The sequence below is a fragment of the Trachinotus anak genome, unplaced genomic scaffold (genome assembly GCF_046630095.1).
Source record: "Trachinotus anak isolate AG129_WGS33_773 ecotype Australia unplaced genomic scaffold, CSIRO_AGI_Tana_v1 ptg000020l, whole genome shotgun sequence".
NCBI lineage: Eukaryota > Metazoa > Chordata > Actinopteri > Carangiformes > Carangidae > Trachinotus > Trachinotus anak.
Window position 1 is genome coordinate 2,662,292 of NW_027273871.1, and position 14,435 is coordinate 2,676,726.

At 40.2% G+C, this 14,435-nt stretch overlaps 1 protein-coding gene across 1 annotated transcript; it reads left to right on the plus strand.

The window, feature by feature from the left end:
• The first annotated feature begins 1,930 nt into the window (after positions 1–1,930).
• On the plus strand, positions 1,931–12,971 carry LOC139637389 (protein-tyrosine sulfotransferase 1-like). Its single transcript, XM_071506063.1, has 6 exons — positions 1,931–2,211; positions 5,188–5,899; positions 6,705–6,863; positions 7,052–7,305; positions 10,739–10,940; positions 12,341–12,971. The coding sequence occupies exons 2-6, from the start codon at positions 5,492–5,494 to the stop codon at positions 12,374–12,376; spliced, it is 1,059 nt and encodes a 352-aa protein (XP_071362164.1). The 5' UTR covers positions 1,931–2,211; positions 5,188–5,491; the 3' UTR covers positions 12,377–12,971.
• The last annotated feature ends 1,464 nt before the right edge of the window (positions 12,972–14,435 follow it).

Consider the following 14,435-nt stretch of genomic DNA (forward strand, 5'->3'; position numbering starts at 1 on the left):
GGTTAGACCAATGTACCTTTCTGTTTTAGGTTTCCTGTTTCTTTATAACATCAGTTTCCTGTTCTTATGTAGTACATCAACAGGGCAAGATTCACGGTGAAAGTTATGGAGAATGATTTTGATTTAGCACACCTAGGAGCCAAAAGTGACCCCTGGCCATCAGTTTACTGTAGAAGGGAAGACATGAGGGACAAATCTCTGAAACCATTTGCAAGAGTAAATGTCCAGCATCTAAAAATTGCAGACATTATGAACTGTTACTGAAACTGAAGATCTTTTTCCCCAAATACCCGTCCAGGTATTCATATGCACACAAAACCATGTACTCTTGTAAAACACTGAAGGATTTAACACAAACATTTTTATGTGACTAAATTAGCATCCAGATACAGGCCTGTGTCAAAACTTAGAGGTGAAGCAATGTATTTTTGTAGTTCTGAAATTAGTCTATTTCTGCAGATTACACTTCTGTCACTTCCTTTTCATATCAGAAATGTAAAACCTTTTTTTTTTTATCTCCAGGTCAAACTAAGTCACCAATTTTAAATTCAGAGTGGTGTACCTGCTTGTCAAACCTAATCTACAGATCACAAATGGAAACCCACAGAACCCACAGCAGTCTTATTAAGACTCTGAATGACATTTGTTTTGATCATTTTCTAATAAAAATAACATTTTGTTTACATCCTGGATCTCTAAATGTAGACCAGGGCAAGAGAATAAAACTATTTCTAAAGCTTTGAGTGTTCCCAGGAGCACAGTGGCCTCAATAACTATGAAATGAAAGAAGTTTGCAACCACCAGGACTCCACAAGAAAGAGAGACGTGACTGAGAAACCAACAGTCACTCTGATAGAGCTTCAGAAGTCTGTGCAGATGTGGGGAGAATCAGCAGGAAGACAACTATCTCAGCAGCACTCAATCAGGCCTTTGTGGTAAAGCGGCTAAACGGAGGCCACTTTGTGTAAAAGGTATGTGACAGCCTGCTTGGAGTTTGCTTGGAGGTTGACCTTTTAGCACGACAATGACCCTGAAGCTAACAACCAAGTCGAGGCTGGAATGGCTTCAGGGACAAGTCTCTAACTGTCCGTGAGTCGCCCAGCCAAAGCCCAGTCTTAAATCTGTGGAGATACCTGAAGGTGACAGTTCACAGACGATTCCCATCCAATCTGATGGAGCTGCCAGACAGAATGGGATGCTCAAGCGCCTAAATCCAGGTGTGCAAAGGTCGTAGACTTGCATAAGGCAACTGGAGGCTTTCATTGTTGCCTCTACCATGTGCTGAATTAAGGGTCTGGACACTTTTATAGCCTAAATGAGAGATTTCAGATTTAATTTGTAATACATTTTCAAAAAATGTCTACAAACTTGTTTTCATTTTCTCATTACAGCTTATTGGGTTTAGACTCCTGGTAAAAGTGGCAATTTTATCCACTTATAATTATATATACAACTCAATAAAAACTTATTTATGAATTGCTGTGATGTTATTTATTTATTTTTTTTACAAGCTTACTGATGTAACTCGGTCACACTCGGTCCTTCACAGAGGCCGGAATCTATCATGAAAACCCCTGTTACACTAAGTGAGTTACCAGGATCTGTTTTACATGTACCACTGAAAAGGCGGGTAAATGAAATGAGGCAGGTTTAACCTCCACTAACTCCCACACTATGATTAAATTTCCCCTGTGGGCTGTTAACGCAGAGCATACGAATCGATAAGGTAAAGTAATTTTATCCTCCAGTGCGAAGAAGAAGAAGAAAAAAAAAAAAAAAAAAAAAAAGGTTGGTTTGTGCGGTGGAATTGCCCTTTAACACCTCCACCAATAGGAATCGTCCAAGCAGATGCGTTCTAGAATTCAGAGCGCCCGTCGACCAATCAGCGCTCAGCTTTCTCTGTCTCCCTGCGCTCCTGCTCAGTGTGTTGTTTTTTTTTTTCCTGCTCTCCACGGTGCAAAGTTAGCGTCTGGAGCCAGCGGCGATACGTTGTATAACTATGTATTTTTTTTAAATCCTAAACGGGGCAGACATGTCCGCCGCGACCTCCTCCGCCGATATATTCTCCACACGAAAGCGAACACCGTTGTCTCTGTGGGGATAGAGGAGCAGTTCGTTTCTTTTGGATCAAGGTTCATGTGTTGTTTTTTTTTTTTTTTTTTGCTTTTTTTTTTTTCTCTTCTTCTTCGGATTTCGGTTTCACACACGCTGGTGAGTGCACACCGTTTTTTGTTTTTTTTTAACAGATAGGAAATTTCCAAGTGTGCTAGCTGCCTGCAGACAGAAAGATGAGTGTGCACGGCAGGTAAAGAAGGTGAAATAATGCGCTTGACGGACGGCGCGGTGGCCGCCGGGCTGCCGCGGTGTTGGGCTGAGAGCGGGTCACCCACCTGGTGGCTTTTTGCACACGAGATGCAGAACCGAGCCAGGCCAGATGTGCGTGGCTGCTGGGCCTGCGCTTTGCAGCTGTACAATAATCCCATTTATACACAAACGCGCGGCGTTGACTGTACTGTGGCTTTGACCTGTTTATCATGTTTCCACCAACACACACCTGGTTCATCGCATACTCCGTGCAGCAGGCGAGCAGCTGCAATTGAACATGTACCTTTGGTACACTGGATTCATTTCACTCACATGCTACTGAGGGGAAACTCTTTGCATCGCAGAGAGGGCAAAGATAACACATACAGAAATGCATAATTCAAATGAGAGCATTAGAGGAAACGCTTGCAACAATAGGGAGGCTCTTGACAGTGATGCGTGAACTAGAGTTAAGGTTAAATGTGGAAGTTGCTCTTCCTCTCAGAGTTTCCCTCCTTCAGCAGGAAGTCAGTGTCATTGCTACCTCCTGTGAGGTACAAGGGAGCTTCAGATTTCTTGACAAGCTGCTGTTCAAAGATGTCACCACATATTTTGCCCAAAGAACCAGCAAAGGCAGAAGTTCCTCATGATCAAGCAGCTGCAGCTGGACACGTACCTTTGGGTTTCCTGATGAACCTGGTGTCAGTTTGCTGCTTTCCTATTGGCTGACTGTGATGGCCGTTTTCTTCTTATCATTGAATGGTTTGTTGGCTTGATCCTGATCAGGGAACACTGAGGCCTTTTCGAGGTCAGTTTGTGGATTTGTCAGAGTTGGTGTCCACAGCCAGTCTTTGCAAAACGTGTTTTTTTACTTCCCTCTAGTGTTGTCTAGCAAAGCAGATGGTTTTGGTTTTGTTTTCGCCTCCACTTCAATACAAAGGAGGTAAATTTGATCATATTTCCTTTCATAGTATGAAAAAAATTACATAAAAATGTAACAGCAGCAGTTCTTTCCATAAACAGTGTCTCACCGTTTAAGAGTTTTCATTTGAACTACTTTCTTTCAAAAAATAGTCTCTTGTTTTCATTATTGATTAATCTGTTAATTATTGCCTTGATCAATCGATTTAGTATACACAGTTTTGTGTATAAAATGTCAGAAAATAATGACAAAAAGATGTTATAAATTCCCACAGCCCATTAAGAAGCATTCAGATTGTTCATGTTATTCAACCAAGATCAGTTTATTATCATATTTTTTGCCTCAATTTGATTTAGAATTGAACATTTTTGAATTTACCCAAGGGATTAATAACGTTTTTTATCTATCTATGATTAACAAAAGTTCAAATTCTCACATTTGAGAAGCTGGAATCAGCAAATATTTGGTATTTGTGCTCAGAAAAATAACGGAAATGATTAATTGATTTTCAAAGTTGCAGATTATTTTTTTGTCAGTCGATAAATTGGCTAATCTTTGCAGCTCTATATCCATGCCAAATTACAGCTCCCTTTTCTAAAGATTTTTTGTCTTAAGTTCTTTTCTGGACAAAAAAAGCAATTTGAAGACATCGACTTTGGCTTCAGGAAAGTGTGTTGAGCATTTTACTCCGTTTTCAGGCATTGAGCAGATGAGCAACTGAGAAAGTGATTAACAAATGAATTGACTTAATGATAATGAAAATAATTGTTAATTGCATCCCTAAAGTTAGATATATGTATATGTTTGTTGTTGTTGGTTTTATTTTCATAATTTGAGTGTATCAGCCCTTTAAGTCAATTGAGGGGGGAAAAAGCAGCAAGCCTTATCTTAAACCACTGGCCTAATTCTCTGCAAACTCCAAGTGGCTTAATCTCTGCATGGAAATGCATTAGAATTACATGTAAAGCTTGTGGATGCCACTGGACTTAGAATGGCTTAAAGCAGCATGTAAGTATCCGAGCACGGTCGAGATGTCCTCGTTTCCAGCTGTTTTTCATTTTTGCTTTGATGGTCAAACTGAATTTTATGGGGGGGGGGGGGGGGGGGGGGGGGGGCGGAGGGTTCTCCACGTGGCATCCATATGTGAGGCTCCCTCTACATCCAGTCTGAACAAGAAGGAAACTAAAATACCCCTGGGAAAGGGAGAAATATTCCAAGATTGTTCTGCAAGTAGCAAAGCTGCTGTTTGAGTTGTGAACTTTAGAGCTTTAAAAATAATACATTCAACATTAGTTATTGTTAAGTCAGTTTTCAGCTGATTCAATTTTTCTTGCAAGCTTGTGTATTTTATTTTGTGGTGTGCCAAGAAGAGGAATTGGACCTTGGCTTATGTTGACAAAACTGCTCGTCTGCACATTGTAGGAGATAAATGAGGAAGTTGCTTCCTCTTGCTTGGTCAATGGTAATTTGATCATAAAATAGATTGCTTTGCGTTTCAGTGTGGAAGAAACTGTCAGTGAGTATAAAAACATGAGGAGGTTGTAATTAGTGGCTTCAGATACACTGCCTGAGAGTGTGTCTGCGTTGCATGCCACAGTGAAGTTTGATATGGCTTAAGAGTCAGTGGCTTCCCAGAGGAAAGATACAGAATAGCTTCTTTGAGAACAGAAACTGGATGCATTTCAGATCCTATGAAAGTGTTCAAGTGTTCTTGGCAAAATAACACAGCAGCCACCATCACACCCTGCTTGCTGATAATAGCTCACTCATGCCGGGCAGTGGCTAATGTTTGCAGTTACTCATTCATTAGAAATTTAGAATAGGATGATTTACGTTTTTTCATTCTGCAGTATGATTCACAGTCCCTGAGAAACAGAAGCATTCATTTGGTTGTAAGCAGTGTAAACGGATTCTGGTGCAGTTCTTGCTGAGATGAATGACACATTCTCCTCATGTTTTAGGTACTACAGGAATGATGGCTAACAGACATGGTTGGCTGTGGAGTGCAGCATGCATGGATCCTGCTCTCCAACACCAGGGCTGAGGAGCTACAGAGGAGTGAGGGGTCTCCCCAGCCCACACCTGACTGCACTGTCCTGGCCTCTGTCAGGCCTTCCTCAGCATCATCTCAGTTTTTTTTACACTCATCCTTATCAGCCTGACTGTCAGGCTAGGTCTGGCTGATTTTTACTGAATTTGATGAAGTAAATTAGGGGCTCCTAAATATTATTTTATGTCCTCCTGACCTCCATACACCCAGCAACCATGAGGACCAACAGGTTGAGCCTGCTGCTGGGCTGCATGCTCCTCTGCTCCGCCTCCCTGCTCTACCTGGGCATGAGTGGGATAGAGTGCCCTCCAAAAAGCCATCGGTACCGGTGGATGGAGCTCAACCTGGGCTCCGCCAACCAGAGTTTATCCCTTAATGAACACTTCGCTGAAGAAACGCCGCTGATCTTCATTGGAGGCTTTCCCAGGAGTGGAACCACACTGATGCGCGTCATGCTGGATGCCCACAATGCGGTACGCTGTGGGGAAGAGACCCGAGTGATTCCCCGCCTCCTGGCTATGAGGGCCACCTGGAGTCGCTCCGTTAAGGAGAGGATACGACTGGATGAGGCGGGTGTCACTGACCAGGTGTTGGATTCAGCCGTACGGGCGTTCCTGTTAGAGGTGAGCTGGTCGACGCATCGTGCAGTCTGTTTTGTACAGTGAGGCCCCAAATACGTCATTAAAGGCAACTGTAAATATGTTAATTAAGATGTAATGTAATATTTAAGAGTCATTATTGACTTATCTGGAGATCATTTTGTCATTCTAAAATGTAAAATATAGTGAAAAATGCCTCTCATGTCATGTCTGACCAACAGTCAATAGGCAAAAAAAAGCAAAAAAAAAAAAAAAAGTAGCAGTTGCTCAAATTTTAAAAGCTGGAAAATGAGTATTTTTTGCTTGAAATTTTACCAAAACGATGTCAATCAACTGTCTATAAATGGAGATGATTTAGTTCTGTGGCTGCTCTCCCTAGAAGTGGGCGTCCAGCTTAGATGAGTCCAAAGGCACAACACAGAATCATCACTTAGGTAAAAATTAAGCCCCGGAGTAAGAACTAAAGGATTAAAATGATCACTACAGCTGGTTAACATCTCTGTTCATGAGTGCACTGTATCATGGTGAATGGTTGCATGTACCATGACATGACACCACAGATAAAGCTGCTTTGCTTTGGTCATTACTGTCAAAAGAGGTTCAACCTGTTATTAATCCAGGGGTTTACTTTTTATTTTCCACCAGCACTGTGAATGTTTAATGACACACAATTCCTTATGTGGTATTAGCTCAAGCACAACCAGGTGATTGCAAATTGTTTACGTACTTTTACTTGCTACTGTATATTTGCCGTCTGAATATGAATATGAAAAAACTTGAATGAAGCCATTTCTTGTAGAAATACTCAGTTTCTACATATGTGCCTCAGGTGATAGTCGGCCATGGGGAGCCTGCACCTCGCCTTTGCAACAAGGACCCATTCGCCTTGAAATCTCTCTCATACCTGGCACGCATCTTCCCCAAAGCCAAATTTGTGCTCATGCTACGAGACGGACGGGCAGCCGTCCACTCCATGATCTCACGCAAGGTATGCTGACTAGCTGTTTTTTATCAGGGCCGCAGGCAGACAAACCTCCTTACAGGGTTATCTTTCCAAACAGCCACTTGACAAGTTTGTTCTGGTGCCACATTGTGACTAAATGAATTTTCCATTTACTTTTTCCTTTACCCTCATGTGACAGGTTTCCTGTGTTTATCCTGCCTTTCCATTCACAGGTGACCATCTCTGGCTTCGACCTGAACAGCTACAGGGACTGTCTGACAAAGTGGAGCAGTGCAGTGGAGACCATGTTCAGCCAGTGTCAGGTAGTTGGGAAGGGCAGATGTATGCCCGTCAGCTACGAGCAGCTTGTCCTCCACCCAGAGGAGGAAATGAGGAAGTTGCTTCACTTCCTAGACCTGCAATGGGACCCGTCGGTGCTGCACCATGAAGAGCTGATTGGAAAGGCCGGTGGTGTGTCTCTGTCCAAGTGAGTATTTGACGTATGTGTACACCGAGCTTTAACTCTACGTCTTAGCTCTAGTGACATCTAGCCATGCAGATGGTTTCAGTTTCGCATGCTGAGGTTTTCTGATAACTGTCTCCGAAACCTGTTTTCTGGAGAGGTAAGCTGCTTTTCAAATGGCAAAGGCCACTTCTGTTGTGGGGGAGGCAGAGTTTCAGAGGCACATATCTCAAAACCTCATCTCAATAAAGTGAAACTGCATGTGTGAGTAAACACCCACAAAGGTTGAGTATGAATCTTTGAAAGTCAAAGTATGGGTCCCAGAATATGTTCACGTCCTTGGAAAGTCTTCTAATATCTGAATTTATGTTTTACTTAATCCAGCCTGACATAATGTTGAATACATATATTCATATCATTTTTCCTTCAGTTCATTTCTAAAGGCTTTGAAAGTTTTGCATTTTCTTCTTGTAAGTGAAGTAAGTAAGTAAATGAAAGCAGTCATGCATCCCACTAGTCAGGCTTCCATCCAAATGTAACACAAGTTCCCAGAAAATCAGCAGAGAAAATGCAAATTAATGTCTTTTTCCGTCCACCACTGTTATGCAAATTTTGCAAGTTGAGTGCATCAAGATAAACAGCTGGTGGCGCAAATTCTCCAGTTGGCTGTCATTAAGCTCTTGCAGATGAAGCGGACACAGGAGATGGTGTCATTAGAAGAGCTCCAGTCAAACCTCAACAGTGGAAAACAGCGGAAAAAATATGGAATTAATGTAATTGTCTCATGAATTAATTTGAGAACGGTTACAGTTTCTTCGTCGCTCTGATAAATGGATGCACCTGGTCAGCACAATACGCAGATAGGCTGTGGCATGATTGATTGGTATTAAGCCCAAAGTGTGACAAAAGACATTCCTCATGGGTCCGTGGATTCATGCTTTTGAAACCAAATTGTCTTCCTGATAAAGGCTGATGAGCCAAAATATGTAGGATATTCAGCTTTTCCAAAATGAAGTACTGCCTGCTGTATGTGTCTATCTTCAGTTGTGGTTTTAAGAAGGCTCAGTCCATATACATGTTGCATATATTGCGTATAAATGATACAGAAATACACAGATCTCATTCTTTCCATATTTACTCGTCCTGTTGGCTTTGAGGAGCAGGTATATTTCAGGATAAAAGGTCTCATGTTTTACAGGCTGCTAAAAAAAAGGGTAGCTGTGATTCTCACATCTCACACATTTCTCTCTCTCTTTCTCTCTCTCTCTCGCTGTCAGTCAACTAAACCTGTTCACGAGCTGTTGCTTAGAATAACCAGGCTTTGCTTAAGCCTGTGCTGCTGCTTAATGATTGTAAAATGTATAGAAGAATCTCTTGTAACAGAATTCTTCATTGGTAAGAGACATTTGGTTTTAAAGATTTACTCTCCCAGTGTATTACACCTGTTTTGGCCGGTATTTGCTTCATGTTTTAATTATTTTCATGTTGCATGTCTTCTGTTACATGACAGTACTGTATGTGGGTTAAAGAGAGGCGACACAGGTAATTTAAAACTTTATTGATTGATCTGTCCCCAGCAGGGGTCAGAGTGCAGGGTCAGGGGAATCAAAGTAAGTCACATGTAGAGATGGACTACTCTACTCTACTCTGGGATGCTTGTGCAGCAGTTCGTATCATCTGACACTGTAGTAAAGATCTTATCTGTTTCCTCAACCGAATTTCCCTAGAATGAAATTTGACAACACAGTCAGATGCAGATCAGTGTGAAAGTGTTTGTTGAATCAAGTGCGTCCTTGACAAACCCTGGCAAACGGACATGAATGTTTGTTTAGCCATATACAGAGAGTCACAACTAAATACTCAAAACACAACGTGTCAAATGGCTGCAATGCCTTGTTTTCTTTGAAGCGACTGTTAAAGAGCCTATCTCTTCTAAAGTTGCAAATAACAATAACTTGTGTCATCAATTGATTTAGTTCATGATCAGTTAGTTCATTGTTTGGTATGTAAAATGTAAGAATTTGGTTAAAAATGCTAGTCACGATTTCCTCAAGGTAAAGGTGAAATATTCAAATAGCTTGATTGATCAATGGGCAGTTAACTATCGGAGAAGACAAAGAAAAGTTGCAAAATTCCTTCATAATTAGAAGATAGTCAGAATTGTTACTAATTATTTTTCTGTGAATTGATTAATGGCCTAAACATTTGAGCTTATCTTTGGATTCCTCCTTGTACGATTGTTGCCTGTAGTGCCACATGGGTGGAGAGAAGCTCTTTATTTCTCAGAGACTCACACTGAAACCTGATGTTTACCATTGATCTTTTAAAAGGCTGAAGATTTTTGTGCCACTAAAATATATTGTAACTTGGATCAGATATTTCCACCAACTGCAAATATTCTAAATGTATTTTCATATCATTTTGCGTACACTTGCCAGTTACCCTCAAGCAGACTAAAAATTATACCACCTAAACAGGGCCATAGCTGGGAATTTATAAAACACAAAATTTCACCATTCATACATGCTTTCTGTAAATATATGTAAATTTCATCTGCCAACATTATGGTTTCAAAGCCTTCTCCACACTGCCACATACAGTATGTCAGTTTATTTAATGCCTTAAGAGCTTTAAGACTCAGCAATAAAACCAAACATGTGTAATATATGTGTAGCATGTAAACTGAGTCAGAGTTATTACATATTATTACATTATTATTATATTATGCAGTGGAAACTATTGCTCCTAAACCTGCAGGACGGTGGTCAGTGTTTTTTTTTTTTTGACTCAGTTAAACTTAAACTCAGGTTGTGAGACAGATTAAAGTTTTCATCTGAAGCAGCCAAACCTTTCAGGGTCAAGCAAAGCTTACAGACTTCCCTCAGTAGATATTTAATTTGTGGTGCCCCACTTATTTGTTCGTGATTCAAGCAGAGAGTCTCTTTGCAGGGCAGAGGCTCAGGGGATTAAGTCGCGTCTGCTACACCCAAACCTGGCATATATTTGAAGGAATGAGGCCACATTCTGAGAGAATTAGCACCCTTATGTTGATTAGTCAGGCAACAATTGGCACAATATTAGTCGCACAAATGTTTTATAGACTGTTCAGAAATGTGAATTATTACAGAAAGTGGCACGTTGTGATTATGAATCGTGTGTACATGCTTACACACATTTTTTATCGGGGTAGACTGGTTACATATGGAATATTTAAAATGCCTACATTAGAACAAAGAAAGTGAAATATAGACACATTGTTATATGCATTTCCCCTTGTATTTACTGTGTCATAATTAAATGAAAAACATGCTAAAGGCAGTTATTTAGCTTGTTGTCTTTAACAGCTAAAGGAATTGTGTAATATTTTTTCATTGATTTTGTATTTGTTCTGGGGCTTCTCCTCTTCCATATAAAACACACACACATAAACTGAGCATGTGTTTGCTTGTGTGTGCAGGGTGGAGCGTTCGACAGACCAGGTGATGAAGCCGGTGAACACAGACGCCCTCTCCAAGTGGGTGGGGCACATCCCCTCTGATGTGCTGAGCGACATGGCTGAAATCGCCCCCATGCTGGCTCGTCTGGGCTATGACCCTCACGCAACCCCCCCCAACTACACCAGACCAGACCTCTTGGCATCTCCGTTGAGCTACTCCCAGGTGAGGGTAAAAAAAATCTTTTTGGATGAATTTTTTTGGCTGGACCTCAACAGAGGGGCCAGCCCTATAACCTGGAATGTCCCTGACTGACTGACTGATCATATTTCCTCCACTGGTCAGCTGAATGCCCGGCACAATGTCTCAAGATTTGGAGACTTTTTTTCAAACAAGACTGGGTTTAAACCTGATACATGGCTGGACCGTATATGGATGCCAGCCAGGAGCTTAGGGCTACACCTCTTGTTACAGGTTACAGTCTACCGAACCGCTCTGGTTTCCCAGCTGCTCAGGACCTACAGGGAAGCGGAGGGAGGCTCAGTAGATCTGAATAGCATGTAAACAATAGAAACACAGCACAGCAATAAAAGCCCTGTTGAGAAATAAACAGTTTCTACCCACTGAAACCCTAAAGGGCTTAAAATCTGAAACAGGAAGTGTTGAGTTTGTACTAAAACATAATGCAGTGACTTTAACACAGCAAATAGGACCAACTGAAAACGAGGCTTTGTACTAAAATACCAATATGATCGATCACAGATATCAAACAGGGAGTTTGAAATAAAAACTTGTCTCAAATAAAAGTCTGTTACATTCTGGAGTTGAGGTAAATAAAGGCTAAACTATTGTGGATCCCAGACAGAGGCTGTCCGCTGTGTAGACAAATACGATATTCTGTTGCTTCTAACTTTGTGATCATTTTATAAGTTAATACAACTGAAATCATTTTGTCTTTAATTTATGTATTTGGTGACTTTGTTAGACGACATCGCAGTTATAAAATCAGGATTTGACCGTAGGTGGTCCAGCCATATACTAGGTTTTAATCTAGTCCTGTTAAATAGAAAATATACCCAGATTTTTTAAAAAGGAGAAAGTAGATTTTACTTGTCTTACAATCATTTTTATGTACTGTGAATGTTTTTCCAGTTAGTTGTTTAATCAATAAAATGTCAAAAACTGAAAACTCCAGTACACAGTTTGCAATTCACAATGATATAAAACAGAAAAACAGCAAATCCTCACATTTTGGAAGCTGGACCCAGTGAGTGAGCCATTTTTTCTTAATTAATGAAGATTAACAAACCCCTAATCTTTTGGCACGATGTTCTTTCTGTCTTGATGTAAACCTATTCAAATTAAAGCTGAGACTTGGCACTTTTATGCAGTGTCCATTTGAATGTGCTGAAGCATGGAGCCTGAAGTACAAAAAATGTGCAACTGTGCAAATCCTTAGAGTTTGAACTGTATCTTCACTTTTACAATCGTCAAGATGAAACAAAGAGCAGCAGTTGGAGGTTGCAGCACTTTCGTGTGATTTGCAGTCGTAACTCTACTAGATTTCCTCTTCCGGCCTTGATGTTTCCAGTCATCAGTGAACATTGTATCTTGTCTTTCCTCAGAGTCTGAAAACAGCAGAAACTCCACACCCCAGTTAAGTGAGAGAGGAAAATGCTGTAAGCCCAGCTTCGCTGTTCCATGATGTGGATGCACCTTAAACACAGACCAGCTCAGCAGTAACTACACCACACAGGAACAATTTTCAAGTGTCCATGTGTATTTTTGAATTGTTTGTAAAACTTGACTAGTGTCTGTACACGGGTGGATTGTTCAAAGACAGATTCATCAAGTAGTTTGAGGTTTACATCTCAGCTCTTGCACCATATGTGAACTACCTGAAGTTCGCTGCTTCTCACCTCCAACGTGTCCTCCATGATGAACACAGTATTACACTGCATTTTGATGCATCCTCACACCTTGTACCTGAAATTATTTCAACATGTCTGTAAGTTGTTATGACTTCACCACAAATGTGAATGTGTCTCTACACAAATCTCACACTTACTGAGATTTCGGTCAGTGTCCATAAAGCATAATGACTGTATATTTTTAAAGACGTATGTTTATTTTCTTAATAAATTATTTTGGTGTCGACCATTCATTCAGGAATTTGAAAGTTGTTTATTCTGAACTGGGGATTTTTAATTGTTGTATAATGTTGAACATGAATAAAAACATCTCAGTGTCACCTTACAATGTAGGTTATGTATTTTGTTCACCAGTCCCTCAGTTACACACTCCAGTCCATCACACAGTAGGTGTATGCTTGACATCAGCTGAGCCACAGCGCCCTCTCCTGATGCAAAGACAAAACAACCTGACAGAAAATGCATCAGCAGTTACACTTCAGTCAAAAATGTCCAAATGTAGTCAAATTTGTCTTTCCTGTTTCGACTTTCATTGACATATAAAATCCTGAGAGGGTGTACAAAAACCTTGGCCACTATTATGCAAACCCCATGTTTGTGTATAACTCATATAACTATATGTAACTATATAACTATAAAGAATATATCTTTCTATTGTGGGCATTTTATTCAAATAAATGTTTATTTTTATATGTGATTGTTTAGTTTTCATCATCTAGATTGTATAGCAACCATCTGGAATAAAAGTGGAAGCTTAGATGAAATCTCCAATATTATAACTAGAGGTCTGAGTCAAATACAGATTTCTCAAGGCCAAATTATTGAATTGAAAAGCACATGACTCCAGTCGCCACCATTAGAGATCCAAATACACTAAAATGGAAAATGATTTGTTTTAGTGACACTTTTCCTCCCTATGCCATTGCTCACACAAAACAACATACCGCTGATGACAGGGGCGCACTTATCCATGTCTATTTTTATACTGTCTGTTTTTATAATAAATGTCTGAGCATTTATTGTATTGTATGTGGATCTAGGCCTATACTACACTGTTTCATGCAGGTTTCTCTGGGTTTATGTGTGCATCTATGTTCCAGAGGCATGGATAACACTGGGGAACAATTTGAAAAAAATTTCTGTTGAGTTAAATTTTTATGCTGATTAAATCTAAAATTGGCATGCTGATTCCAAAATTGCAGTCAGTTTTTTTCTAGCACGTCAAGTTTTTTCTGCACAGATTACCCTTGTGTTTTGTGCAGTCACAATTGAGACAGTGCGGTGAGAGGTGTGTGCAGCTCCCAATAGGTCAGTACCATCAATATCTGCAAACAGAAAGCTGGCATAGTAGGAATTAAGAGGATTTGTGCTGGCTTTTCTCTTAACCTTGTAACCACGGGCATACTGTTGTAAGATCTATTTCGTTTTATGCTGTTTTTTTTAGTTTTCAAAGCTTGTAACTATTCCATCTTAGTGTTTTATTTACATAGGTATATATTTCCTTTGTTCCAGATCTTGTCTGCTCCTGCTACTTCTCGTCGTAAATGCCTAAACAACCCTGACTCCTTTTGCCATATTTGTGGTAGTTTCATTGCAGTCATGCCTGTTTCTTTCATATTTCATTGTATGTCAATATTTGTAAATTTTTATAAAACAAGCACATATCTGTTAAGTACAGTATTTTTCATCCTAAAGTTCAAAAACTTGACGTGATAGAGAAAAACTGAGATCAGTTTTGGATTCCACACCCAAAAATGAGTTAAAAACAGCTGTCAGGCCTAACTCAACA